Source organism: Melozone crissalis, unplaced genomic scaffold (assembly GCF_028551555.1).
Source record: "Melozone crissalis strain CALT ecotype California unplaced genomic scaffold, PUWL_Pcris_2 ptg000016l_1, whole genome shotgun sequence".
In the NCBI taxonomy this organism is placed as follows: domain Eukaryota; kingdom Metazoa; phylum Chordata; class Aves; order Passeriformes; family Passerellidae; genus Melozone; species Melozone crissalis.
In genome coordinates this window covers 30,648,160-30,673,073 of record NW_026535794.1, presented here as the reverse complement: position 1 = coordinate 30,673,073, position 24,914 = coordinate 30,648,160, and the positions used below count along the sequence as shown (strand labels likewise).

At 35.1% G+C, this 24,914-nt stretch overlaps 1 protein-coding gene across 2 annotated transcripts in view; it reads left to right on the top strand.

Moving 5' to 3' along the window:
* SNX13 (sorting nexin 13) overlaps positions 1–24,914 on the top strand; it is a 62,199-nt gene that overhangs the window by 20,165 nt on the left and 17,120 nt on the right. For both annotated transcript variants that reach the window (XM_054273967.1, XM_054273966.1), the window contains exons 2-16: positions 617–729; positions 5,311–5,413; positions 9,558–9,647; positions 10,089–10,210; positions 12,524–12,645; positions 12,790–12,891; positions 13,556–13,644; positions 14,097–14,180; positions 16,555–16,693; positions 17,147–17,235; positions 17,885–17,984; positions 19,537–19,730; positions 20,765–20,869; positions 22,284–22,416; positions 23,137–23,174. In XM_054273967.1, coding sequence (XP_054129942.1) covers positions 617–729; positions 5,311–5,413; positions 9,558–9,647; positions 10,089–10,210; positions 12,524–12,645; positions 12,790–12,891; positions 13,556–13,644; positions 14,097–14,180; positions 16,555–16,693; positions 17,147–17,235; positions 17,885–17,984; positions 19,537–19,730; positions 20,765–20,869; positions 22,284–22,416; positions 23,137–23,174 — 1,623 coding nt within the window. The remainder of the gene's footprint in view (positions 1–616; positions 730–5,310; positions 5,414–9,557; positions 9,648–10,088; positions 10,211–12,523; positions 12,646–12,789; positions 12,892–13,555; positions 13,645–14,096; positions 14,181–16,554; positions 16,694–17,146; positions 17,236–17,884; positions 17,985–19,536; positions 19,731–20,764; positions 20,870–22,283; positions 22,417–23,136; positions 23,175–24,914) is intronic.

Genomic DNA, 24,914 nt, shown 5'->3' with positions numbered 1-24,914 from the left:
CCCTTTGATTTATGTGGAAAAGTATACTTGTGCCAGTTATTTGGTGCACTCATTGACCCGCCTGTGGCTCGACTGGAAAAAGGGATGCCTTTTTAGTCTTGCACCTTGTTTGATCTAGGGAGGAAACAGTATTGCTTGGTTGTAGAAAATAACATGTTTAGATGTATAAAACAAAGCTGTATTGTCTCTTCCTGTTCTGTCACAAAGTCTGCTTTTTCCTAGGAGATGGTGGAGAACTTTTCTCACGGTGGGGATAGGGGAAGAAGTGAGGAGGAAGAGATCTCAAGAAAAAAAATGCACTAAAGGAGAATAGAAAAGAAAAAGGTGGCACCTTAAAGGATGATAGTTTTATCTGAAATAAGAGATAAGGAACAGTATTTGAAAGAAAAATGCTCTAATGTTGGCTAAGCTGGATTAGTGGCCCACAGTATAATGGGGGACATATTTGATAGCAATATACTCTTAAAAACAAGGGTAATTTTTTGTTTCATCAAACAAAGCTTGTATCTGGTTAAAATGTATCAAACATTATAGAAAGTACAAGTATTACTTGTACTTATTAAAGTTGTATGAATATAATATTAATTATTGCTTTTCTGTATGTTCTTGTTTACAGACCAGTCTTTCCATATGGGGATGGGGAAGTCTTGGCCTTGTGCTTTTTCTAGTAACTTTTGGACCCTTCGCTATATTTTACTTTGCATTTTATATCCTCTGCTTTGTGGGTGGGTAAGTATATTACTTAGTGTTTTGTTTAATTTGCTGTGAAAGTAAAATTTTAATGCGTGTGTTAGCAAAGAGCTTGCTCTGAACATCTGAAGTGGCTTTATGTAATTAATGTTTCCCCATTTGAGCACCTCTTTATGAGCGAAATTTTTGTAATTGAAATCCCAATTTAGCCATTTTTAGTGGATGTTAGAGGACAAATGCTCACATAAAAACAGTGGTAAATTCAGTTCGTACTTTTTATTAGTGTCAGTTCTTTTCCCAGGTACTTCTGTGTACTTACGTTTCCTTTACTATCACAATCTCATTTTCCTATCTAAGACACTTGATTAATGGGAATGGATGTTGTCCTGTGTGTGTGGAAATAGTGCTACACTTTGAACAAGTAGATCAGTTCATCAGCTGTAGACTTTTCTTATGTTATCTATATAGGCAGGAAAGGAGCAAATGTGAAGCTTAGCACCATTATTACATTGTATATTATATTTGCCTATATTCACAAAAATGCTTTTGTGACCATTAAAACATTTTTAATGGCAAGTTAGAATGGCTTAGTGGGATATTCTTTTTACCTTCTTATTTGATACCATACAGAATGTATGTATATTCCTGTATATCTCATAAAAATGTAATAGAGTGTAGTAGCTAGAATGAGAACTGCTACACTTGGTTTTCAACTGTATTAGGCTTGGTATTTCATCTCTGAGAAATCAGAATAGCCAGTCTGTTAGAAAAAGGATTTAGTTAAGGTAAAACTAACTTGAAGGAAATACTTTTATCTTGTTAAGTCTTCATACAGGTACGGTTTGCATATTTTGTTACCTGTTTGTCCAGGGCAAAAGTCAGAGTTTATCCAAAGGGCAAGAGTGCATCTGCTTGCTGTTTTGTCTTTCCACTTCTTTAGTACTTGCAGTATTGGGAAATGACATGGAATATAATAATTTCTAAAGACATTATCCTTCATTCTTGCACAGTTTCAGTTGTTTGGTTTTTCAAAGCTAACAGTCAAAGCAGGGTCTCAGAGCATGTCTGAAGTCAGCCACAGTTTGGCACCATTAAACTGCATGTGGTGCATTTTCATTCTGAAGTCAGCTCTCATATCTCTTTGCTGTGGTTATTGGGCTGTTTTGATTCATTTTTGTAGCTAGTCAGTAAACATTGATCTTGTTAAGGATAAATTCATCTAGTGGTAGTGTATCTGTTGGAGCAGAGTGTTTACTTACGTATATAGATGGAAAGTCTAAGCCCTTGCAGTAGAATGTCATCACTTCATTACTTCATTATATACATCTTGGCTGTGGCTGTGATCTGGCCCTTTTTTGCAATGTTAATCTTTTTCAGAGTGACACACTTACTTTAACATTCAGCACACAGAACTGTGAGTGCTAACTAGGCCAAATGGGTTTATATCTAAATTATTCTTGCCTGCTTTTTTTTTTGTTTGTTTGTTTGTTTGTTTTGGGGGGTTTTTTTGTTTAATTAATTCCCCTGAAGTTTCACAAAATGCTTGGTCATTCTTCTGTAAGAAACAAACAGAAATTGTTACTTCATAATTTTTGCACTTGTAATTAGCAATTATATGTCATAACATCATATATTTACATTTAGAAAACAAAACTTTAGTTTTCGTTTATGATTATAATGGTTTCCATAATATTTACTGTACACTTCTCTGGAGTAAAATAGCTATTTTGGATATGGGTTTTTTGTGATTGAATTTTTTTATTGAAACTTGAATTTCACACAGTCTTTCTAGGTCTTTATATTTTGTTCAAAAAAGAAGTGGCCCGTGTCAAAGCTTTCTGACTCCCAGTAGCCAGAAGTCCAGCTTCTGTCTCATTTTGCAGTTTCCACAGAAGAAAATACTGAATCACAGCTGGTCACAGTCTTAGTATTGGCCGAAGCACTTAAATAATATATCAGTGAGCTGTGCAGGAAGACAATGGTGATGCTGTATCTGTGTCAATGTAATCAATCTGTTTATACTGTTTAACTCCTATAATATGCTGGTTATTTCTTTTTAATATGCACTCAACTCTGTGATTGCACAGATGACTTGTAGTAAATGTACTGTTGTTTTTGGTGTAGATGGAAGAATACTGAAACCATTTGTATATATGAGTAAAAGTTCAAAATCACAATTTCTCTATATTTTTAATTTTGTTTTGTTTCGAGACTGATTTATAAAATGTTAGCCTTTTTCCATTCAGTGATCATTCACTTAGGGAACTGAGCTCAAAAGCAGGAGGCTAAAGATAGATACTCTTTACTTAACCTGTGTAGAGTATTACAGAGTGGTATTCTTTTTCCTTCTCATTCAAGTACTGGTGTAGACCCCTTTAACTGAGTGCTGAGCCTGTCTGTTACCATCTGCCTTTCCTACTAAGAGTGTTTACTATCTTTTTCCTTCCCTCTTTCAGCCCTAAGGAGGTGAAATAAAAATGATGCGAATTGTGGTTTTGCCAAATATAAAAATACAAATTTCTTGGAAATTTCAATTGACATTTCTTGAAATCAATTGCTTTGCCATTTAAAAATATTTGCTCTGTCATCAAATCCCATCATTATTGATACTCAGTTACATCCATGTGTATGTGACTGTCTGGCTCCGTTAATGATTGTAACTGCTGACCAAATCAGGAATGGTTCTGTAGCTGCTTTTTGACTTTCACAAAGCATTCAGCTGAGACTGTTACTTTTCAGACTTGAGGGGAAAGTGATAAATCTGTGGTCTTCATTTTTTATAGCTTTCCCCTTTGTTCTGTTGTTAATCTACCCTTGAAAAAGCTGGCCATCCAGTAATCTTTGGAAAAAAAAATTAAATAAAGCAAAATTCAGTCTTTTCCTTTTTCTGGTCTATTCATTTACAGAAGATTTCTCTTTCATGTATTGAAAATCCTCTTGATGAATTAAATAAGCATTTACACTAGGAGATTCAGATTAGCTAACAGATGTCCTGTATGTTTAGGCTATGTATCCTTCTCTAATGCTCACAAGATTAAACATTAGAGAATAAAATGTGTTAGTTTCTGCCAGAGAAGAAGCAGCTCCTAGCATTTCAAGCATAAAACTGATAATACTTCAAGGCATCTAAGAAGATCAGCCTTTTATAAACCATATTGGTGGTATTAGTATTTTTGAATGAGTCATTAACTTTAAAAGTATTAAAATATTTGAGAGAAAACAGAGATATAATCTATAGGTAGTTATTTCCAAGGTGTCATTCTTTTTGAATAAAAGAAGAGAAGTGGCTGATAGGTGTTTGAAGTTAAAGTTGATTTTAGGCCAAACTTGAGTATACTGTTTTCTTTAAAATACTACTGAAGTTTCTAATAGCAGTCACAGATAATCAAAAGAATATCCAAACTTAAATAGTTTAAAACAAACCAAAACATTAATGAAACTAATACTGTGATTTTTCTAAGCAAGTTCTTGTCTGTGAACTCTGATAGGTGTTATGAATTTAAAGTTGCAGGGAGCAGGAGGGCAATTGAACCTGCTTTTATTTCTTACTGTCATATGGCAGGTAAGGATGGCTGTAATGGATTTAGAGTATCCAGTGAACTCCTTTTATACATTGTCAAGTTACTGATAATAATTTGAGTAGCTTTTTTTTCTTTCCCTCTTTCATGGAATTATTGACAGAGCTTCTGAATTACTGGGCTTCTGGGAGACTTAAAAAGAATTTTTTTAATTTTGGGAATTAAAACCTTTAAATGGCATATTTTAGCTTGGATAGGATTTTTTTCTGTAATCTTCTAAGTGATAGTATCATATATCAACAGCAATCTATATTAAAAGAACTTTTACTTCAGCACATTTCTGGCCTGGAATAGCTTTGTAAGTTCCTGTGGTCACAAATACTGGTCAGCTGGCCTTTAAATGGAATGCTTTGAAATTTGTGTAAAAAACTGTGTGTGTTTAGCCATCCCAAGATAAATCTATTTCCTTTTTTTCTTGGCTTGGTATTTCAAAGGTGCTTATGCTAGAATTGGGACAGACACTACGTTTTCATCTATTTCTTAGTAAAGTCAGCTTGATGTTCATGTGTTCTTGTGCCCTAGTGTCATAAGCTGTAAATAGATTCTTGCTGTTCTAGAAGGGTAAGCACAATGTCTAAACATGTGCAGTGGTTAGTTATGCTTGCTGCATCAGTTTATTCCTGGACTGTGGTTTTGTGGCTTACACTACAGTGGAGCAACCTTCAGAGTCTATTTCTCCATAATGTTGGAGACTCTTCATATAAAAGCAAGCAAAGCAACTTCTGTATGTACCCCTTTTCCCAAGTGCTGATATTTGTGAGCACAGGCAGTGTGCCATCACAGCAGGCACACTGTAGCATAGACAATGCTACTCAGATCTTCTGTGTGGTAAGAATATATCAAGACAGACAGTACAAGACTGGGAAATTTCATACTTAGGGTTGTGTCAGTTATTTTGAGAAGCATGTTACAGTGTGAAAAAGCACAAGAGTAAACAGTGAGGATTATCATGTTTTGTCATTTTATAACTTTCTGTTAAATATTTTCTAGAGGTGAGAAAATGTGGCTATTGTTGTACCTGGTCTTTGTTTTTCCATTTTAGGGGTTTTGTGGTTACTCTTTTATTTGGAAAAAGCAATTCAGAAAAATACCTTGAGCAGTGTGAACATTCATTTCTCCCTTGTACATCGGTTGGGATCCCTAAGGTAAGGAAGGTTTTCTGGTCTTAACTTACAGATGAGATTTTATAACTTGGTTAGAAATAATCAGTTTTAATGTAAGAATTATGCCCATTTCTCAAGGTAAAAGAGACTGCTTTTATCTTTTGAGTCAGCTGCAATGTGTAAATTAAATGACATATTTTTCCTTTATGAAATACAAGTTTTTAATAAGTTATGGAAAGTTTGGTGAGTGGCCTTTTCGCTTAAGTCTTTTAATATTTTAAAATAAATCTGAAAATATACTCTAAACTTTAAAGTAAGGTCACTGCTCCAGATGAAAAGTACAAAGGTTAAGGCTGAAAAAAGAAAAGTCAGCAGTCAGTTAATGTTTCTGTTCTGTTAATGAAACCTCATTTTGGATGGCTAAGATTCTTGGTGCTACATAGACTTTAGTGCTTCTGTTACATAGGTTGTTACTTAGTGTCCTGTGTTTTGGGAGCAGATTTAGAGAAGTTTTTCTGGTTTTTTTAGATTTCCTCTACATGCTGAAACTTTTTTTTATGTTAATGTTGTATTTTGGGTTCAGTGTGTATGTACTGGTTGCTGTATCAAAGAGTAAAGTCTTGTGGAGTTTTTTGTGTACTCTTTGCAAATTCAGTAGTTTGACATCTGATTTGGGTAGGGACTATTGACACAGCACTTTCCTCAACTGACCTGTCTCAGCTAATCTCTGGATTTAAGTTTTGTAATACAAAGATATTTGTTTTTAGCTGACTTATGAAATGCTATTTGAATTTGTTCACCAAATAAAATCTTTTTGTCTTCTACAATTGTGTTTTCTCTTTTGCCACTGCAATAAAGTAGCATTAACAAGGGTAGGTAAGCTTTGCAGTAGCTAGTAGAGATGAGTCGCAGCCAAAACCAAACATGTTGTTTTGTGATTCCTATTTGCTATTTCTGTATTAAATTGCTGACTTGTATGGAAAATAATGTTTTTAACTTGAATTTTATTTCATGTTTAAAGTCATTTTGGACCTAAGTGGTCTTGAAGAATGAATATTCTTTCTAGTGGCTGGTGTGTATAGATTATACTTTTTCCATGAGCCAAGTACAAGCTGAATTCACCTGAACATGAATTTGTTTTCTGGTAGTCTGAGGAGTAATCTGGTGATATTGGTTCTTTATAAGATGCTCTTTTCATCAGAGTTTTGTTGATAGTTTTGGAGCATTTTTGGTACTTAGAGATTTTCTTTAGTCTAGGATAAATGTTCAAATGCTTGATTTTACAGAAATTACTAATAATACAGAACATCAAAGTTGAGGCTGGGTGTAATGTGTAGAATGTACCATACATTGGAACACCAGATCTGGTGCTGATAGGTTTCCTTGATTGCTGCAGGTTATACTTACTAGCAAATATATAGTGAATACCTCACATTAAGGAGAATACTTAAGGTACATTTGATGGAAGATTGTGTACCTTTCTACAATTTGTTTGTTTGTTTGCTTACATACAAACAGGGAGGCTTAAAAATTAGGCTTAGACTTGCTTTTCATTTTGCAAGTCACATCTAACTTCTGTGTCATGAACCTACAGGGTGATGCAATAATGAACTGGCTCTGCAAGATATACAGTTGTCTGTAGGCTTGTATTAAAACAATGTTGAGTGAAAGGTAAATTTATAACCTTCTGAACTGTTAACTTGAATGCTACTTTCAGTTGAAATTACAGTTTCACCCCAACTTCAACAGAAGTGTGAAATGTTTAGTTATGATAGTTGATGTCTCTAAGCTTTACCCAAAAGACCAAGAGTAGGCTTGGTACAATGTTGCCAAAGTACAGTAAGAAAATAGTGATAACAACTCACAAGCAGTAGTTGTATGTTGGATCCCTACATAGTCTTGGGGTCTCTTTGAGTCAGTGGGTCATATCCTATGTCACAGATTTGAGGCAGATGTGTAAATGCCCTGTGTCTTGTTCTCTCATGAAACCCTGCAATTGAGGAAATAGCGTAGTCTAAATGAGGCATATTTCATACTTGACAGTTAGCTACCAGTGTCAAAGAGGACTTCAAAAATACCCATTAGTGCAGTGAAACAAAAGTCTGAAATAACTCAGTCAGTGCAGTTAGATGCTTGTGGAGCCTGGATTTGTTTGTGCTGCATCTCATTTTGTGGAGTCTGTCTCTTGCGTTCCTCCCAGGTGATTCCTCCCTGCTTAAAATGAAGCGAGGAGAGGTGTCAAATGTAATAATAACAAGTGATACCCATTTTTCCTAACCAATGATTTAATACTGGTAGAGTGCATCAGATTAATTGTGAGTGAAGTGACAGTCAAATGGGACAGTTGTCATGTGAGTTGGGTCCTTCCTTTAAGTCTGTCTTCGGTGTCAGCATCTGCAAGGCAGAAGTAAAACCGAAAGTGCTTTCCAAGTGAGACTAGAGTCAGCTGTTGTATCTATAATGGAATAAAAGCACATACTCTAAAATCTAGATATTTTCAGACATATCAAAAGCAAATTAAATTATACTGCAGGCGCATAAAGATTTCACTGTAGATAAAGAATATGAAAAATGGTCTAATCTTGTAGTTGGCTCTGCTTTGAACAGAAGGTTGGACAAGATGAATTTCTGAAATCCAGGTCAAAACCTGGATCCTGTGAGCATATGAACATTCAAATTTTTTACCAAGTAATCTTGAATATTCTCTGTCACTCTCTTTGTTGTGCCTCTCTTTCTTGTGCTGTTTTTACTGCTGTATTTTCCTCTCTGTTTTCCAAATGTGATTTTATGCATGCAGTCCTTCAAGATTATTTTGACAGTTTTGTCTGGTAATTTGTACTATGCTGTGCTTAATAAAAATGTTTATTTATTTGGCTCTGCATAATTTTGGTGGTTTTGACACAATCAAAACAAAAATACTTTGCAAATTCATTAGTGGATTAGTGCAAATTCATTGGTGGAATATGCTAATTGTTTGAATGTGCCTCATTGTTATTTGTATTAAAGTAGCATTGAAGGTTTGCTTGCCTTGAAAGTTAAAAAATATACAGAATTTTGCAACAAAATATTTCTGTGTTGTGATACAGAGTTGCTTTAATAGGAGGATGATTTTTTTCTGGCCTCAGGTGTTTCACTGCCGTTCACTGTTAACTGATTGGAATGAGACATACTTAGGGCGAGTTTTATTCACATAGAATAAAAACCTTGGATATATGGTTTATAATTCCTTCATTTATGGTTTTGGCAGTTCTTTTTTTTTTCCAATATAGTCATAACTTTCTCTCTAGATCAAAGAAATTACTGGCTTATTCGAACTATAGTGTAAGTTGTTGGGTTGTTATTTCTGTGAAAATAGAGGAGTTTATTGCTGATTGCATTGAAATTTTGTAGAAAGACATTGCATTAGTCCACTTGAGAGAAGCACTGATAAAGGGAGTTCTTCGGTATGTCGCTTGCCAAAAGTCAGCTCTGATGAGGTCATTCTTGGCCTTAACTGCTTTGAGATGCAAATCCTTCTATAAAGTAATTTCTTTCCCTCCTCATCAATTACTTTCCAAAGGCTCATCTGTTGAGTAGCAATGGTACAAATAAAGTAATTTCTCTTCTGGCATATAGAATAAACTGAGGTGGGTAAAGAAACCAAAAACCCAACTGAAAATTATCTGTCTGAGATTGTACAGTCAAGTTCACAAGCAGGAGGGGAACTGGAGCCTTGCACAAAAACTACCTTGTGCTGTTGTTGTGTCTCCCCTTTCCCTCCTTTCCTGACCCTTTGAGTTTTATTTCCTTCTGATTTAGTAATTTAGCAAACACTTGCTAAATTTAGCAAGAAGTAGGTTTTCAGGAGTTTGTTGTCATTATGTACTATATAGAGAAAAATACAGAAAATATTGCTGCCAACAGAGGTGGTGGCCCCGTCCCTGGAAACATTCCAGGTGAGGTTGAACAGGGCTCTGAGCAACCGGACGTCACTCAAGATGTCCCTGATCATTGCAGGAGGGGTTGAACTAGACCTTCCAAGCCAACTAATTGTTTGATTCTATGATTATATCTTCTCTATGAATTATAATAATATAGAAAATATATAAAGTCATTAGTGGGTGTATACATATATATCATAAGCAGTAGAGCTGTTTTTTAATTAGAGCTAAAGCCTACAACGTTACATTTCCCAATCTCTTTCAAGTGCATAGAAGAAATGAAACGTGAAGCCAGACCTATTAAGATTGACAGAAGACTGACAGGTGCGAATATAATTGATGAGCCTTTACAACAGGTAAGTTCTAACCAGGACTATTTATTACTTTTTACTTTATTACTTTAAAAGTATTGACTATGTAATACAGAAGTAGTTGAGTGACAAATAGAATTTCAAAATTTTACCATATATGAGAGTGATAAATGAAAAACCCATGGGAGATGGGCCAGGATATTGGGCAATATTTGAGTATTTGAGTTTTTGTTATATTTTGTTTTCACAATGTAGTGGTGATAAAAACAGTGTTTGCAAACCAGTCTGAAAAGAAGTTTCAGTGTGTGAATTTTATGGTTTCACTCCCAGTTTCATAATGGAAAAGGAGTATTGTTCACTCTGGTAACCCTTTAGAAAAACTGCTATCGTGTTATCAGGCACAAAAAACTGTTGTTTTTTGTCATATTTCTTTTGTCCTTTTTCATTAGTTCTTTTTTTTTTTTTTTTTTTTTTTTCAATTTACAGGTAATCCAGTTTTCCCTGAGAGACTATGTGCAGTATTGGTATTACACACTAAGTGATGATGAATCCTTTCTTCTGGAAATTAGGCAGGCTCTTCAGTATGCTCTTGTTCAGTTTTCTGCCAGGTAAGATTTCTTTTTACTACATCAATATACTGTGGGTTGTATGGCAGTAGGTAAGTGGTTAGGTTTATCTACTAGAGTAGTTCACTGCATTTTACAGAAAGAACATATAAAAATTTAAAATTTTAATAGAAGAAATATGATCTTTTGTTGATCCCCTAGGGAAATAATGGAGATGGCAGTGTTTTAAGTCATAATTTTTTGCAAAATGGTCATTTCAAAATTCAGATTGTCTAAAATCACTGAACTGCTATCTTTTTTCCTTTTTTACAACTTAATGCTTAAGTTTGTGAATCATTACTTCTTTGTGTTCTTCATGTAAAGAGTAGGGCCACTTCCAAGGTAAGTCTGAATTCAGTCCAAAAGTCTGAATTCAACATATGTATCACCTCAGATAATTTTTAGAAGCAGTATGGCTCTTCCATATGTAAGAACAATGGGTATTTTAGAAAGAATAGTAGTCTGTGAAGTGAAATAGAATGTCATATATGCAAACTTTTTTTTTTAAAGCAGGATTGATTGAGGAAAAATGGATAGTTTGTTAATTACCCCTTATTTCTGCTGCTGTTCCCTGATTTCCTGCTACTTGATTAGCAACTTGTTTTGGAAATTCACTTCTTGAGTATGGCTGATTTCTTAGTCCAGATGCCATGTGCCTTTATATCCATATACGTGTTTGTTAAGTTTTTACTTCTGGTGTTTATCCCACTGTGCTTATTGTTACTTGCTTTCTCTGCAAAAGAGTTTGTGGGTCACCTAAATATAAGTAACTTCTTAGCAATTTTAAGGTGTAGTACCCTCCTTCTGTTGACTTGACAATGTAGGTTAGTGTGCTTTTCTGATGGAGAAAGATGGAGAGCTGGGTTTAATACTAGGAAAAATAATTATAATATATGATATAGTAAAATAATAAAAATCCTAGAAAGCAGTATTGAAATGGTGAAAACGATGCTAAATAAACTGTCACAACAACCAAATGTATGCATGAAATGCACCTGACTACCCAGTTTCAGTGTTTTTGTCTGTTTGGCACTGTCCATTTCATTGGACAGTGTTGAGCACTGAGTTTGTGTCAAAGTAGGTCAAATTCTTTCAGGTTTATTTTTCTTTCCTACAGTACTATAGCTCTTCAAAAATAGGCACATTTCCTGTGCAGTTGTGTTCTGCTGTAGAAAGCAAATCAATTTCACAGGCCTGCAGCAGTTCTTCTGCAGAAAAAATGATGTAGTGTATTTATAAGGCCTGTAGTTAGATATAGCTGAAGCAGTTTAGGTTAGTACCATCACCTGTAGTTTCATACAGCCTGTCAGCTTCTGGGGAGAATGAATTCAGTGGGAATTGAGTATTCCCTGAGAGCTGCAGCTTTGGGAGCCTGTGGTAAGGCTGCCATCCAGAGGTTTTGTGTGGTTCTGTCTTGTGCAGGTGGGGGATCTGGATTGTTTGATCAATGGCCTTTTGAGACAGCTCTGCTTCCTATTTACATGTCTAGATTTTGCAGTAGTCTTCCCTTTCTTCCAGAGTTCCTTGTCTCTTTCTCCTTGAGAAAAGAAAGAGTAGGTAAGGGAACAAAGACAAAAGAATGAAGAGTTGTAGAAGGATTCCTGTTTTAACATCTTGAGAGTTCAGGCAATAAAATACTTAGTGTGGTGTAAGAGCTATTACTGGCATCAAAGTTCATTAAACTTATAATTCACAATCAGATTGCTAGGTTGCCTATTAAGGCACAGATATCCTAAAAATGCCTCTGTCCTTTTCACACCACTAAGGAAGTAGTTTTATGACAGTGACTATTTTCTGATCGAAACCTATTTGTGTTGTCAGAGGAGTATGCTAAGAACCTCATATAAGCTGTGGAATCAATTGTTGATTGATTAGACTGTGTTTAGTTTCAAGTGTGTGCTTTCTCACTGGTACGTATTCTGCAAGTTCAGAAGAAAATTCTTGTGACTAGATGCCTTCCAAAATGGTAGAAAGTATGGCTGAAAAAGACCTGGAGAGTATTTTAGTTTTGCATTTTGAACTGTTTATATCAGGACTTCTCACAGATATTTGACAGTGTCACAAATCAGAACACTATTCTAGATGCAAATGTTGACTTTCAACTAAATCAAACATAAATATTAATGTGGTGTAAGAGTGGTATTTTTCAATATTTAGGTTTTCAGTGGATAGGCAATTAGGAGACTGATTTATTTCTTTGCTTTTCCATGTTTACTGTCAGTGTTCTGGCAGGAAGGAATGAGAGGTAGGAATTTATTATTGTTCTTTGTGTTCACAATAAAATAATTACTTTCCATGGATGTCCTTTACTAATAGGTCAAAGGAAACAGACTGGCAGCCTTATTTCACTACACGACTTGTTGATGACTTTGGCACTCATCTTCGAGTTTTCAGAAAAGCTCAGCAAAGGATAGCAGAGAAAGGCAATCAGATGAAAGGTAATCTGAAGTATTTTTTTATTTGTCTAAGTAGGCTGGTATCTTATGTGTGTGAAATATAGTTAGCTTTATTTTATAATTCAAGTTCTCTCTCAAGTTTCTAGTCTTGACAAAAACATGCTTTTTAAATTTTCTTTTGCATAGATCAAGCTGAGGAACTTGTAGATACATTCTTTGAGGTTGAAGTTGAAATGGAAAAAGAAGTCTGTCGTGATCTAGTCTGCACTTCTCCCAAAGATGAAGAAGGTCTCTCAATATTATCTTCTGAGTAAATCTTTTAGTATGGGAAACTAAATTAAAATACTAACAATTGTGTTCACAATATGAAATGCATTAAAATCTTAGCATATGACTTTCAAAGTTTGGCGATCTACCATACATGTATATTTCCTCTGATTTGTACATATTAATGTGATAACTAAAATGAAGCATGTACCTATGTAAGTCTTCCTCCTTTCACTGGAAAAATTTTAAGATAAAAATATTTTTTCCTGGGAGGGAGGGGATGGTTTTGCAGATTCTTACTGCTTTTTGGTAGATGTGCCTTCCTTATCACTATTTTGTAGTCTTTCTGCAAAAAGCACTATAGTTTTAGGGAAGGTGTTGAAGGAGAGGAAAAAAAAACAGAATATGTTAAGTAAGGAAAATGCATTTGAGTTAGGTTGTTGGGGTTCTTTTTAATCTTGCAATTTGGCTTTTGTTGTTTTGGGTTTGAGGTAGATCTTTTTCATCAGTGTTGCTTATGTTCCATCTCAAAGGTGTTACTGTAATGCTTGGAATGTAAGAGATACATGATTGTATGTTTGAACTCAGAATTAAGGATTTATGTATGGCATTTGGTGATATCAGGTAAGATGAGAAGTAACATAATGTAAAATTGTGCTGAAGGGTTTTTGTTTTCCTTCTCTAGGATTCCTAAGGGATCTGTGTGAGGTTTTACTGTATATATTGCTACCTCCTGGAGACTTCCAGAATAAGATCATGCGATACTTTGTCAGGGTAAGTACAGACTCTAAAAGCCATTCCAATTCTTTGGTTTAATGTCATAAAAATTTTTTCAACTGCTGGTCTTATTTTCTAAAATTGATCTAATTTAATATTAGGGTATTTAAAAGCAGTAGAGTCTTGATAAGTATTTAATAGCAGAGAACAGTTTGTCTGAGATGTTTTTGAAGGTGATTTTAGCTCCATCATGACAAAAGCATGAGAAAGTGGATGTTGTTTATTTTGAGGTTGTTTTTTCTTGAGGAGGCTTTTCTTGTAATTTCTTGCAGTTGCAAATTACATTTGTAGTGTTAATTGGAGGAAAATATAGTAGTGCCTATTAAATGTTTTCTGTAATTACACTTTTGTGTTTTAAGCTCTACACAGTGGTGTTTAAATTGTTGCAGTTATACTAGCTTTATGAATAAATATATAAAATGATGATATAAAAATCCTTTGTTTTTTAGGAAATCCTCTCCCGAGGAATTCTTCTTCCATTAATAAACCAGCTCAGTGATCCTGATTATATTAATCAGTATGTCATATGGATGGTAAGACACAAAATTATTTAAATAATTTCTATTTCCAGAACGTTTTCATATAAAGCTTTAATTGTATTCCCTATAATCATGATGGATAGGTGTCTGGTATAAACATTACCAATGGATATGTTGGCAGAGATAATGAACTTTGGGCTGCTATGTTTAATTTTATACATACATACACATGGAGTCTATATATCTGCACTCTTCATTTTGATTGTTCAGCAGAAGTTGCCTGACTGAGGACTAATGTATCACAAAATGTAAAGTTCAATCCTCTGACTGTTCTGCTTGGCTGTTTGGAAAGCATGGCAGTACCCGTGGAGGTGTTTTCCCCTGACTGTTTACAGTTTCGCCTTTCAAGCTTAAGATGCTTCAAGAATGAAAACTAAGAAAAATTTATTTTCTGCTAAGGAATTTCAGGGCAGTTATTCTAGGACTGTTTGTGTTAACCCTAAATAATTCAATGGAATGGGCAGAAACAATTTTTTAATCTTGATAACTCTCTAATGCACTTGTGAGAAACGCCCCCAAACTTTTTAAAGTAGTAGTGTATAGTAAAGCTAACATAAATAGAATATTTGTGCTTTAATTAACGATCTTGATTCTTTGCAAAGCAAGTTAAAACTTACTCTTATACATTATTATCCTGTATAGTTCATGGATCAAGTTTAATTTTTTTTCCCCCCCAAGTTCTCTCTTTTTATTCATATATTTTAGTCTTATAGTGTACTTTCAAGTTCTATGAAAACACCCTTGCATTTCAAAGTTCTTCTTATGTATGGAATTATGGAATGGCTTTAAGGGTATATGTACAGTGTTTCCTTCACTCCAGCCTCCTTCATTTCATGTAAAAGTTTGCACACATTCTACTAGCTTTCTACTAGGAACCTAGCTTTAGTAAGAAAAAAATAGTGCTCATCTGGACCAGAATTTTCAATTTTCAATTCCCCTTTCCTCCTACGTGTGTTCTTTATTTGTAACTTGGCCTCGTTCTTTATTTACTGCACACTGCCCCCGGCTGTGTCCAGAGATAGGATTCTGAGCTTTTTATAAAGCTTGCTGTTATGATAGTGATGTCCCAAATAACTGATTTTCAAAATTGCTTTCTGAGTTGAAGAAGCAAATGTGCTGGGCAAAAGATAAGGAAAAAGTTTAATACAAGTCATATGAAATGGAGATTGTTGCAGAAATTAAGGTCAGAAGTAGAGATGACTGAAATAAATCCTGGCTCCTTTTGGAACCTTTGACATAAAGTCACACTTGAATGAAAAGATTAGTTTCTGGAAAGGAGAAGTTTAATTCCTGGTGTACCACAGTCCAATACTAGTTCTGTTGCAATGAAATACAAAGATTCAAGGCAAAATCAGAAGTTAATTCAAACTTCTCTCTTCACAAATTTACAAAATGTTTTAAGTTCAAGCGTTGCTTGTACGATTACTTTTAAAAGCAGATTTTAGGGAAATTTTCCCATTTACTTTGATCAATGATATCCAGTCTTCATTCTTTCTGCTTCATGCAGCTCATGTCAATGCACTTCTTCAGTACAGACCAAGTATTACATTTCCATATCAAAGTGAGCATTTATAAGAGATGTGGGTGAAGTGACTTTTTAAGCTTCATCTGATTGAGTTCTAATGCTGTTTTTACCCTCAGCACCTGTGTCCTCATGTTGTAAAGCTGCCAACCTTTCCCTGATCTCCATGCTGCATTCACAGCACAGTGTCTTGGCACCACAGCAGGCTTCTTTCACTTGCACAAATTCCTTTGAGTCCCTAAAGCAGGTTCATTCTATGCCAATACAGGTTCATTCTATGCCAGTACTGGTAAAATTGTATGTATTTAAATAGCTTAATACTATTTGCCAGGGTATCTGAATTAGGGTTCCAGAGGGGAGTCATGTAGATTTGTTTTTCCCTCAGTAGGTTATGATTACATGGTAGAATGTTTTAATTCTTTTTGTAATTCTGTATCTTAAGAAGCCACTACTCTGGGGGCATGTGTACTTGCAGGGGATCTTGGTAAAGCTGAACCCTTTCAGTGGTCTCACCATTTTCTGCCTACTTAGCTAAGAAGATAATAACAGAAGATGGTGGATTGGATTTTGGAGATCTTCATTAAGGAGGTTGATGGACTTCCCATGTGTCTGTGTTGTACTTCTTGAAAACAGAAAGTGATGGTGTGAAATAGTTTTTGACTATGCATGCTTTTTCTGTTTTAGTCCATGTAAAATTCCAGTACCAAAAAGAAAACTTAGAAGTATCAAAGAACTTTCAAAATGTCACTTTGCAGTGCTGTATCAAACTAATTCATTTGAAGAAGAATCATGTCTTGTACTTATAGCTGTTTTGTGTTACTTACACTGTAAAACTTTGTGTTTCAGATTCGTGATTCCAACTGTAACTATGAGGCCTTTATGAATATTATTAAATTAAGTGATAATATAGGCGAATTGGAAGCTGTGAAAGATAAAGCAAGTGAAGAATTGCAATATCTTCGATCTCTAGATACAGCAGGAGATGGTTAGTGCTGCATTGTTTTGAAAAATATGAAGGGCACTTAAAAGCATGATCTCTGTAGAATATTGCAACAATTAAAAATTAAAAGCTCTGATGCAACACAGTACAAAGTATTTTATTTTTTAAAAATTGCATAAAAAGTGCTAAAACTCGAGTTTTCATTTTCATAATTGTTTTGCTGGTTGGTGTGTGTTTAATGCCTTTTTGTAAGGACAGAGAATTTGGTTAGCTAAGTGTGTTTCTGTTAAATCAAAACTGCCTGACTGGTGGTTCTGAATTTCAGTAATATTTAAGGTATTAATGGTAGTCAGTTAAACATTAATCTTAAAAAGGGAAAAGAAAGATATTTCTTCTTGTTCACTTTCATTAGCAAGGTATTTAAACTGAAAAAGAAAAACCAACCTAGACTTTATTTAGTCATTTGCATTGCTTAATTGTCTTTGTTTTTGCTTGCAGATATCAACACTATAAAAAATCAAATAAACAGTTTATTATATGTTATTAAAGTATGTGATTCAAGAATTCAGAGGTTGCAGTCAGGAAAAGTAAGTGTTTTAAAATTTTTTTAATTTCAAAAGAGTGAGGTCGCAAAAGACTGACGAGCTGTTCGTTTTGCTTGTTTTATAATTAAGGGTTGATAGAGTTGGTATGTTTGACTTTACTTAGTTTCTTGACTCTCTTAATTTGACCTTGATGTGGTTCCAAGGTAGTGTAATATTCTGCATGTATTGACTATTAAAATAATTAAGCATTCTCTAGCTGGACCTGAAGGTATTGCTGTAATAGCAAGAAGTGTCATATAAGCAGGAGAAAATGTGACAGAGATGAATTTAAGTTGTAGTGACCTGCAGCCCATCAAATGCTGACATTAATTCTTTTTAATTAATTTTCTGCTACTGTCACTGCTGATGAGGTATTTGGGATTAATTTGACCTGTAGAGTATTACATGAACAGCAGTATTAAAATCCAGCTTATCATATAGCAGAACAGTTGCAGCTGTTTTTGAAGGCAAATAATTAAGAAAACATGACCTTCTAATCTAGACCTTCATTTACTAGTGATCATGCACATAGTTAATCATTGAGCTGCTACTTTATTGTATGTAAGTTTTTTTAACCTATATGCTTTGTAAGTAGAAGTTTTAAAAGTTAGTTCAAAAAAGGCCTATGAACACACTGAACGGTGTCTTACAGGAAATAGATACTGTGAAACTGGCAGCAAACTTTGGAAAACTTTGCACAGTCCCTTTGGACCATATTCTGGTAGACAATGTTGCACTACAGTTTTTTATGGGTAAGTGTTAATTTGTCTGATCTGTTTTATTTATAAAGAATATGCTAACTCACAGGACTGTGTGCTTGGAATGGCGAAATGTCAGTACTAAGAATATCCATCAGTTTTGTTGGTGGCTATAATCCTTTTAATGCAGTAGATGGAAACAGTCCAGGAAGTTCCTGGAGTGCATGGGAGGTACTTCCTGACACAGTTGGTGAGGCAGCCAGTCTAGAAAGGCACCTGTCTGAACCTGTTGTTTGCAAACAGGGTGGTGTTTAATAATAATAATAATAATAATAATAATAATCATCATCATCATCATCATCTTGGGCATAAAATGAACACCCTCAGTCGGTTTCCAGATGACACCTAAGTTGGGCAGGAGTGTTCATCTGCTGGAGGGCAGGAAGGCTCTCTAGTGGGAAGAATGCTGAATTTATGGTCCGAGATCATTTGTATGAGGTTCAATAAAGCCAAGTGCCAAGTCCTGCACTTGTGTCAACCCCAGGCAGTGCTGCAGGCTGGCAGCAGAGTGGCTGGGGAACTATCTGGCAGAAAAGCACCTGGGGGTACTGGTTGACAGCAGCTGAACATGAACCGGGAGTGAGTCCAGGTGACCAAGAAGGCCAATGGTGTCCTTGTTTGGATCAGCAGTAGTGTGGCCAACAGGATTAGGGCAGTGATTGCTCCCCTGTACTCAGCACTGGTGAGGTCACACCTCAAATCCTGACCTTCACTACAAGAAAGACATTAAGGTGCTGGAGCATGTCCAGGGAAGGGCAACGAAGCTGGGGAAAGGTCTGGAGCATAAGTCTTGTATGAAGTGTCCCATGAAACTGGGGTTTCTTAGATTGGAGAAAAGGACACTCAGGGAGGACCTTATCACTCCCTATAACTGCCTGAAAGGAGGCTGTAGTGAGGAGAGGGCTGCTCTCTTCTCCTAGGCAGCTAGCAGCAGGGAGAGAGGAAATTGCCTCAAGATCTGCCAGGTGAGGTTTAGATTGGGTATTGGGAAATAGTTCTTCACCAAAAGGGTGAAGCATTGGCTTGACAGACTGCCCAGGAAAGCGGCTGAGTCACCATCCCTGGAGGTATTTCAAAGACATGTAAATGTGGTGCTTAGGAACATGGTTTAGTGATGGACTTGAAAGTATTAGATTGGCACTCTTGAACATCTTTTCCAATATAAATGATCCCATGATTCTATGAACATGTTTTTTAGAAATTCAGTTTGAACTTTGTCTCCATTTGTATCATGCTGTACAAGCCTTATATTCACACGGTAGAAATGGATTCACTTTTTACATGTGCATTTGAGGATTCAGTGCTTAGTTCCTAGACTTTGCTCTCAGGTTCTTTTTTATGATTATCACAAATATGTATATATGTATACATATATACACATACTTATCACCAATATGTATATGTATTTTTTTAATTGACTCTATATGGCAAGTATTCCAGATGTATAACCAGATTCTGGTATTCCATATGTAGTCAACATCATAGAGAATTGCTATTCCAAGATGCACAACAGTAACTAAGGTCATGTGGTGCCTGTTTTCTGCAGATTACATGCAGCAAACTGGTGGCCAAGCACATCTGTTTTTCTGGATGACAGTGGAAGGATACAGGGTTACAGCTCAGCAACAACTGGAGGTACTTCAAAGTCGGCAGAAAGATGGAAAGCATCAGACTAATCAGACCAAGGGTCTATTAAGAGCAGCTGCATTTGGAGTTTATGAGCAATATTTATCAGAAAAGGTAGGAATAACTTCATTCTGCAGCTTGTTTATTCTTTGTCCTGATACTTCTTTGATATAGTTATGGCTAAGTTAATATAAAACGGTTGTTATGTAGTACAAGTTGCTTACGTGTTGACATTTAAGCTATTGTGTGTGTATCTTCTCTCTCTCATGTCAAGCAGTAAGGAAGTCTTCCTCTTTTGTGCTCCCCCTTATTTATAAAGGCTCATATTGCCACTGACTGCCTTGTCAGATGCACTGTGCTCCTCAGAAGTTGGCTTTCTAGAATATGCAAACTAGGCAATGTAAAGACAGAATAAAAAAGTCCCTCTGCATATGCTGTCCTTTTCCTTCCTTCTATTCTGCCCTCCACCCTTGCCTGCCCCCTTAAGAAGTGTTATTTAAAAAATGGAACTGTGTATTTGTCCAAATTTGGATTAAATTGGGTTATCAAATGAAGTAGCTTCTTGTGCCTCTCTACAATTTTCTGTGTAAATTGCTCAAATGTCACCATTGGGTAACTTTCAATAGGCAGTAAGGATTCCTCTGTGGAAGAAACCACTCATCAGCTTGTATTGACAAAGCATCTTTGTTTTGAATTTGTGTGTGCATAAAAATCACTGCTCACTCAGAAATGGGCTGTTGACAAACTGTTAGCCTTTCCTCAGATATTTCAGAACTTCATCCTATTACTTTTTTATTGGCTTGTTCTTGATTTCTGAATCCTAATCTTTTTCATGAATAAATAAAAGCTGTTTATAAGTCTGAGTAAATCTGATTTAGGTACTGCCTCACAATGTATGTATAAATTGTTTTGGAGGCTATTCCTAGTGTTTAATAGTGAAACTTCCAGGTTTTAATACAAACTCTGAACTTAATTTTGGGGGTGGATGGGATCTGACTCCTGTCATATGTTCTAGACAGTTACAGAGATACTTGTGAAAAAGAAATTTAGTTTACTTAGAGAGTTGCAGCATTGTATTGGATTTTATTTGATAAAGTAGAGCTTTCTTATTTTTATGCTGCAAAAGTTGATTTAGATCTCTATGACAGGCATCTCCAAGAGTTAATATTGATGACAACTTAGTAGCAAAACTTGCAGAAACACTGAACCATGAGGATCCAACACCTGAAATCTTTGATGACATTCAGAGAAAGGTATAATCTATTCGTCCTTTATTTCATAAGACCTGTAAATGCTATAGAGTATAAAACATAACTCTAGATCCTAGGAAAAAAGTAAAATATCTAAACTCTAAAACCTGTGTAACCCTTTTTCTGTCCTATGAAAATCATGCTCTTTTAAAATTATCAACTTTTGCTTTTCCATTCGTTAGCCCATGGTTTTCAAAGCAGTTGACAGAAGGGGTAGGTGTCCTTCCTGTGTGAATCTAAGCATGAAACACAGTTTAAAATTTTCATGTTTTAATTTGTGTTAATGCACCAATTTAAGACATATGTCATGACTAGACTAAGACATACAGTTTTTGTTCAGTTTTACTTCTCTTTTTCAAAGGTAAATGTAATGGTCCCATCTTAAATCCTATAGCTGTTCTCAGAAATTATTTTGACTCGTCCTTTTCTGCAAACTTGCACAGTGAAGCACTCAGAAGTAACAAGTACTGAAAAAAAACCCAGTATATTTACTACCTGTAGACTTTTATTATTCAAGTCTAGTATATATATTTTAAAAGGAAAAGTGAATGATTAATATTCTGGCAATAACTTACATACCCAGTCTGAAATGTTTTTATTTTAGATTGTTACTTTGATATTCTCATTCATGCTACAAATTAGTGATATGAGCTGTTGAATTTAGAATCACACTATCATACATGGGACTTTCCTTTAAGACTAGTTAAAGCACCTTGGGAAATCTGGGCCTTTCTTGGGAATTCTGCTGAGGAGGATAAGTTTCCCATATGTTACAAAATAAATGAACTTCCTCAAACCTGGATGTATTGAGTTTTTTTCTATTCTTACTAGATGAAAGTACTTGAACAGTGGTCCATGAAAAAAAAAATTAAAATATTCTGCAATTGACATGAGTATCCAAACATTATGAATTAATTCCTACATGTATAGATATTTGTGTATATGCTGTGAAGGTGAATTGTTTAAGGTGGTGTGGTTAAATCTTTGTGAGGTGTGGCTATATCGTATTGGCTAAACTAGAAATTGTCAGAAGGGTCTTCTGACATATGGTGTCTTCCCTCCTCCTTTCCCTCTTCTCACCTCTTGCCCTAAGTGTTTGCAGGTCTACATTTATAGTTTATCCACAAGGAGGGACTGAGATAACCTTTTATAAAATGGATAAAGACCAAATAGATTTATACTGCAGTTGGAGGGGTTCAGAGCAGAGGACAGAAATGTTTGCATCTATTGTGCCACTTCCCTTCCTAGATGTGCATGTCTGATTAGTTAGTTATTTTCTGATAACCTTTCCATTAAGAGTAAGTCAGAGACATGTATGCACAGGTACTTCTTGTTCAAGTAGAATTTATGAAAACTAGTCTGATTAATTAAAAAATGCAGTAAGTATCTCTGAAGTTGGCACTTTTGTTTCAATAAGGTGTACGAGTTGATGCTGCGAGATGAGAGGTTCTACCCTTCGTTCAAGCAGAATGTGTTGTACGTGCGTATGTTAGCTGAGCTGGACATGCTGAAGGATCCTAGTTTCAGAGGATCAGATGATGGTGAAGGAGGTGAGCTCTGTATCTCTAAGGGGTATTTCCTGGGACCATTCTTTTCTCTGTTTTCAAATGAAAATAAAACAATTATCCGCACTGTTTTTAGGAAGTTAAATACTTCTGTGGTGTCTCATACTTAAATTTATTTTCCTCCTCATGCTTTTGTGTGTAAACTCACATAGGGATTTCACTGCAGTAAGTTTAATAATCTTACATAAATTCTTGTCAGATCTTGGTAACTAGTTTGTCACTAAAAAAATATGCAGTTCTTCCATTCTACTTTTTTCATGAAGATATTTAAAACTCTTCAATGTATTGGGTTCTTTTAATACATAACTATACTCCTCTCTGGAAATAGAAATTGAAAGTACATAGGAAATGTGGCTTTTTAAAGCAAATAAAATCATTGTTCTTGTTAACTGAAGTACAAATCCAGTGGAAATTGTTTTCACTGTTTAACTAGCTCCTTAACTCCTTAAGGAGTACCATGTGGGGATATAAATTTAAAAAAATGTTGAAGTATTGATGTAGAATCTTTATAAACTTACAGTTCTTTAAGTGTCTTTGTTGGAAATTTGAAACACTTGCATGTTGCATGCAGCATTTTGCCCAGTGCCACAGTTCTCTTTCATTTTCCATAATGTTTTGTGGATGCATTTTTATTTATGTGTGGCCCTACAATGGGGGAAAATTTTCTAACCTGGTTTTTCCTTTCATTTTCCTCCCTGCTCCCAGAATCTTTTAATGGGTCTCCTACTAGCAGCATAAATCTGGTAAGTGCTTGTATTTTTTTTTTGTCCTCAAAAGTAGAGAAAGTGTGATAAAGTAGTTTAACAATGTACATTACAGGTTTCACTTCACTGCAGTTGAATTTCTAAAAAAGTTTTTGAATCAAATTGAAACACACAAGTTATTAATTACTCTGTAAGATAAAATTTCTCCTTTTTGTATTTTCTTGTGTTTAATGACATTTTGCATTGTTTCTCACAGAAACAGTTAATTTATGGAAGGCATAATTTCTTACCCCTACTTGCTTTTCATAAATAGATAGAAATTTGGAGTTACATAATAATAGGTGAAAACAAATCCTTTGAAACAGAAATCTCCCAGGATTAAATTCAAATGGATTGAAAAATGAGGCATTTAATTATATTTTTGTTGGTTGATTTTTTCAGGACTCGATTTGGAAACATTTAAGTATCTGGAATTTATTTCAGCCATGAGTCTTTGTTTTTTTTATTTGTCCAGTTTCAAGTTCAATTTTATTTTTTTTAATTCTTGACCTGCGTCAGTTTGTCAAAACCTTTTCTTTGTTAAATTAGTGTACCTAAACCAAAAATGCAAATATATTTATTTAAAAAGGAGAAATCATAAGAAGTTTGGTATATATCCTTCCTGTGTTTCTGCAGACAGTGTGTAGCTGAGGCACAAGGTACACAAAATTCAGTTTGGCATATGAGAGTATGTTTCCAAACCTTTTAGTTTCATGAAGGTTTACATAAAGATTTACAGTCTGCATGCAATTTCCTGGATTATGTGATGCCTGGGCCCTTCTAGTTTGTTCTGGGAAGGTGCTGCAGCTCCTTAGCAGCTCCATTGCATTGGTAAGGTCATGCTTGCATCAAAAGGAATGAGTGTTTTCTAAAGAAATAAACATACCTTTAATGTCTGTGTGTTTTGTTGTTTATGGGTTTGGGTTTTTGTAGGTTTTGGATGTTTTTTTAATTTAAACTGGGATTTTCTTTCCTGTTATTTCCTATTGTTGACATTTTGAAATGTAAAGAAAAGGGGAGATGTTTAGCTTATGCAATTAATGCAAACTCCTGGTAGATGCAGAAGAAAAACTTAATTCAGCCATATTTTTTCACAAGAGCCTTTTAACTGACTGATTTCTTTAAAAGATGTTTCAAATGTCTTTTAAGTACTCTTTCTAACAATGTTGTGACATACCAGAGTTATGTTTTATGGATTAGGATTTGTCATTGTGGTGGCTTATCTGGCTGTGGTTATCTCCTGCTTCATTTGAAGTGACTTTCCAAGCTAAGTTAGAAAGTCCTAAAGCCTTTACCAAGCACTGTTGCAGTGCAAATAGGTATTTGCATGGGACTCTTCAAAGACTTGATTTTTGGTTTTGTTGTGACAAAGGTATTTATAGAATACTACATTTATTATAAAGAGTTAGGAACATTCTGGGAGAAATACATAAATAAATATCTCTTTATGCAGAACTACTTTTGCTGTTCTGTAGTCCATATTGTTCAGGGTGTTCAGTGCTTTTACAGGTGTTTGGATACTGGTATATTAGTTTTTGCTGGCTGAATTCCATGTCAAGAGTAAATTTCTGTGTTCATAGTTTAGCTCCCTTGTGTTAGTCTGTTACATAAGAAAAATAGACCTTGGAAAGGTTACTTCAAAGGTCAGGGAATTTCTGTACTTGCAGCTAATGACAATGTGTTAAATAAGATTTGGTTGTGGTATTTTTAGGTTTTTAATTAACTTGTGTTCCTGTGAAT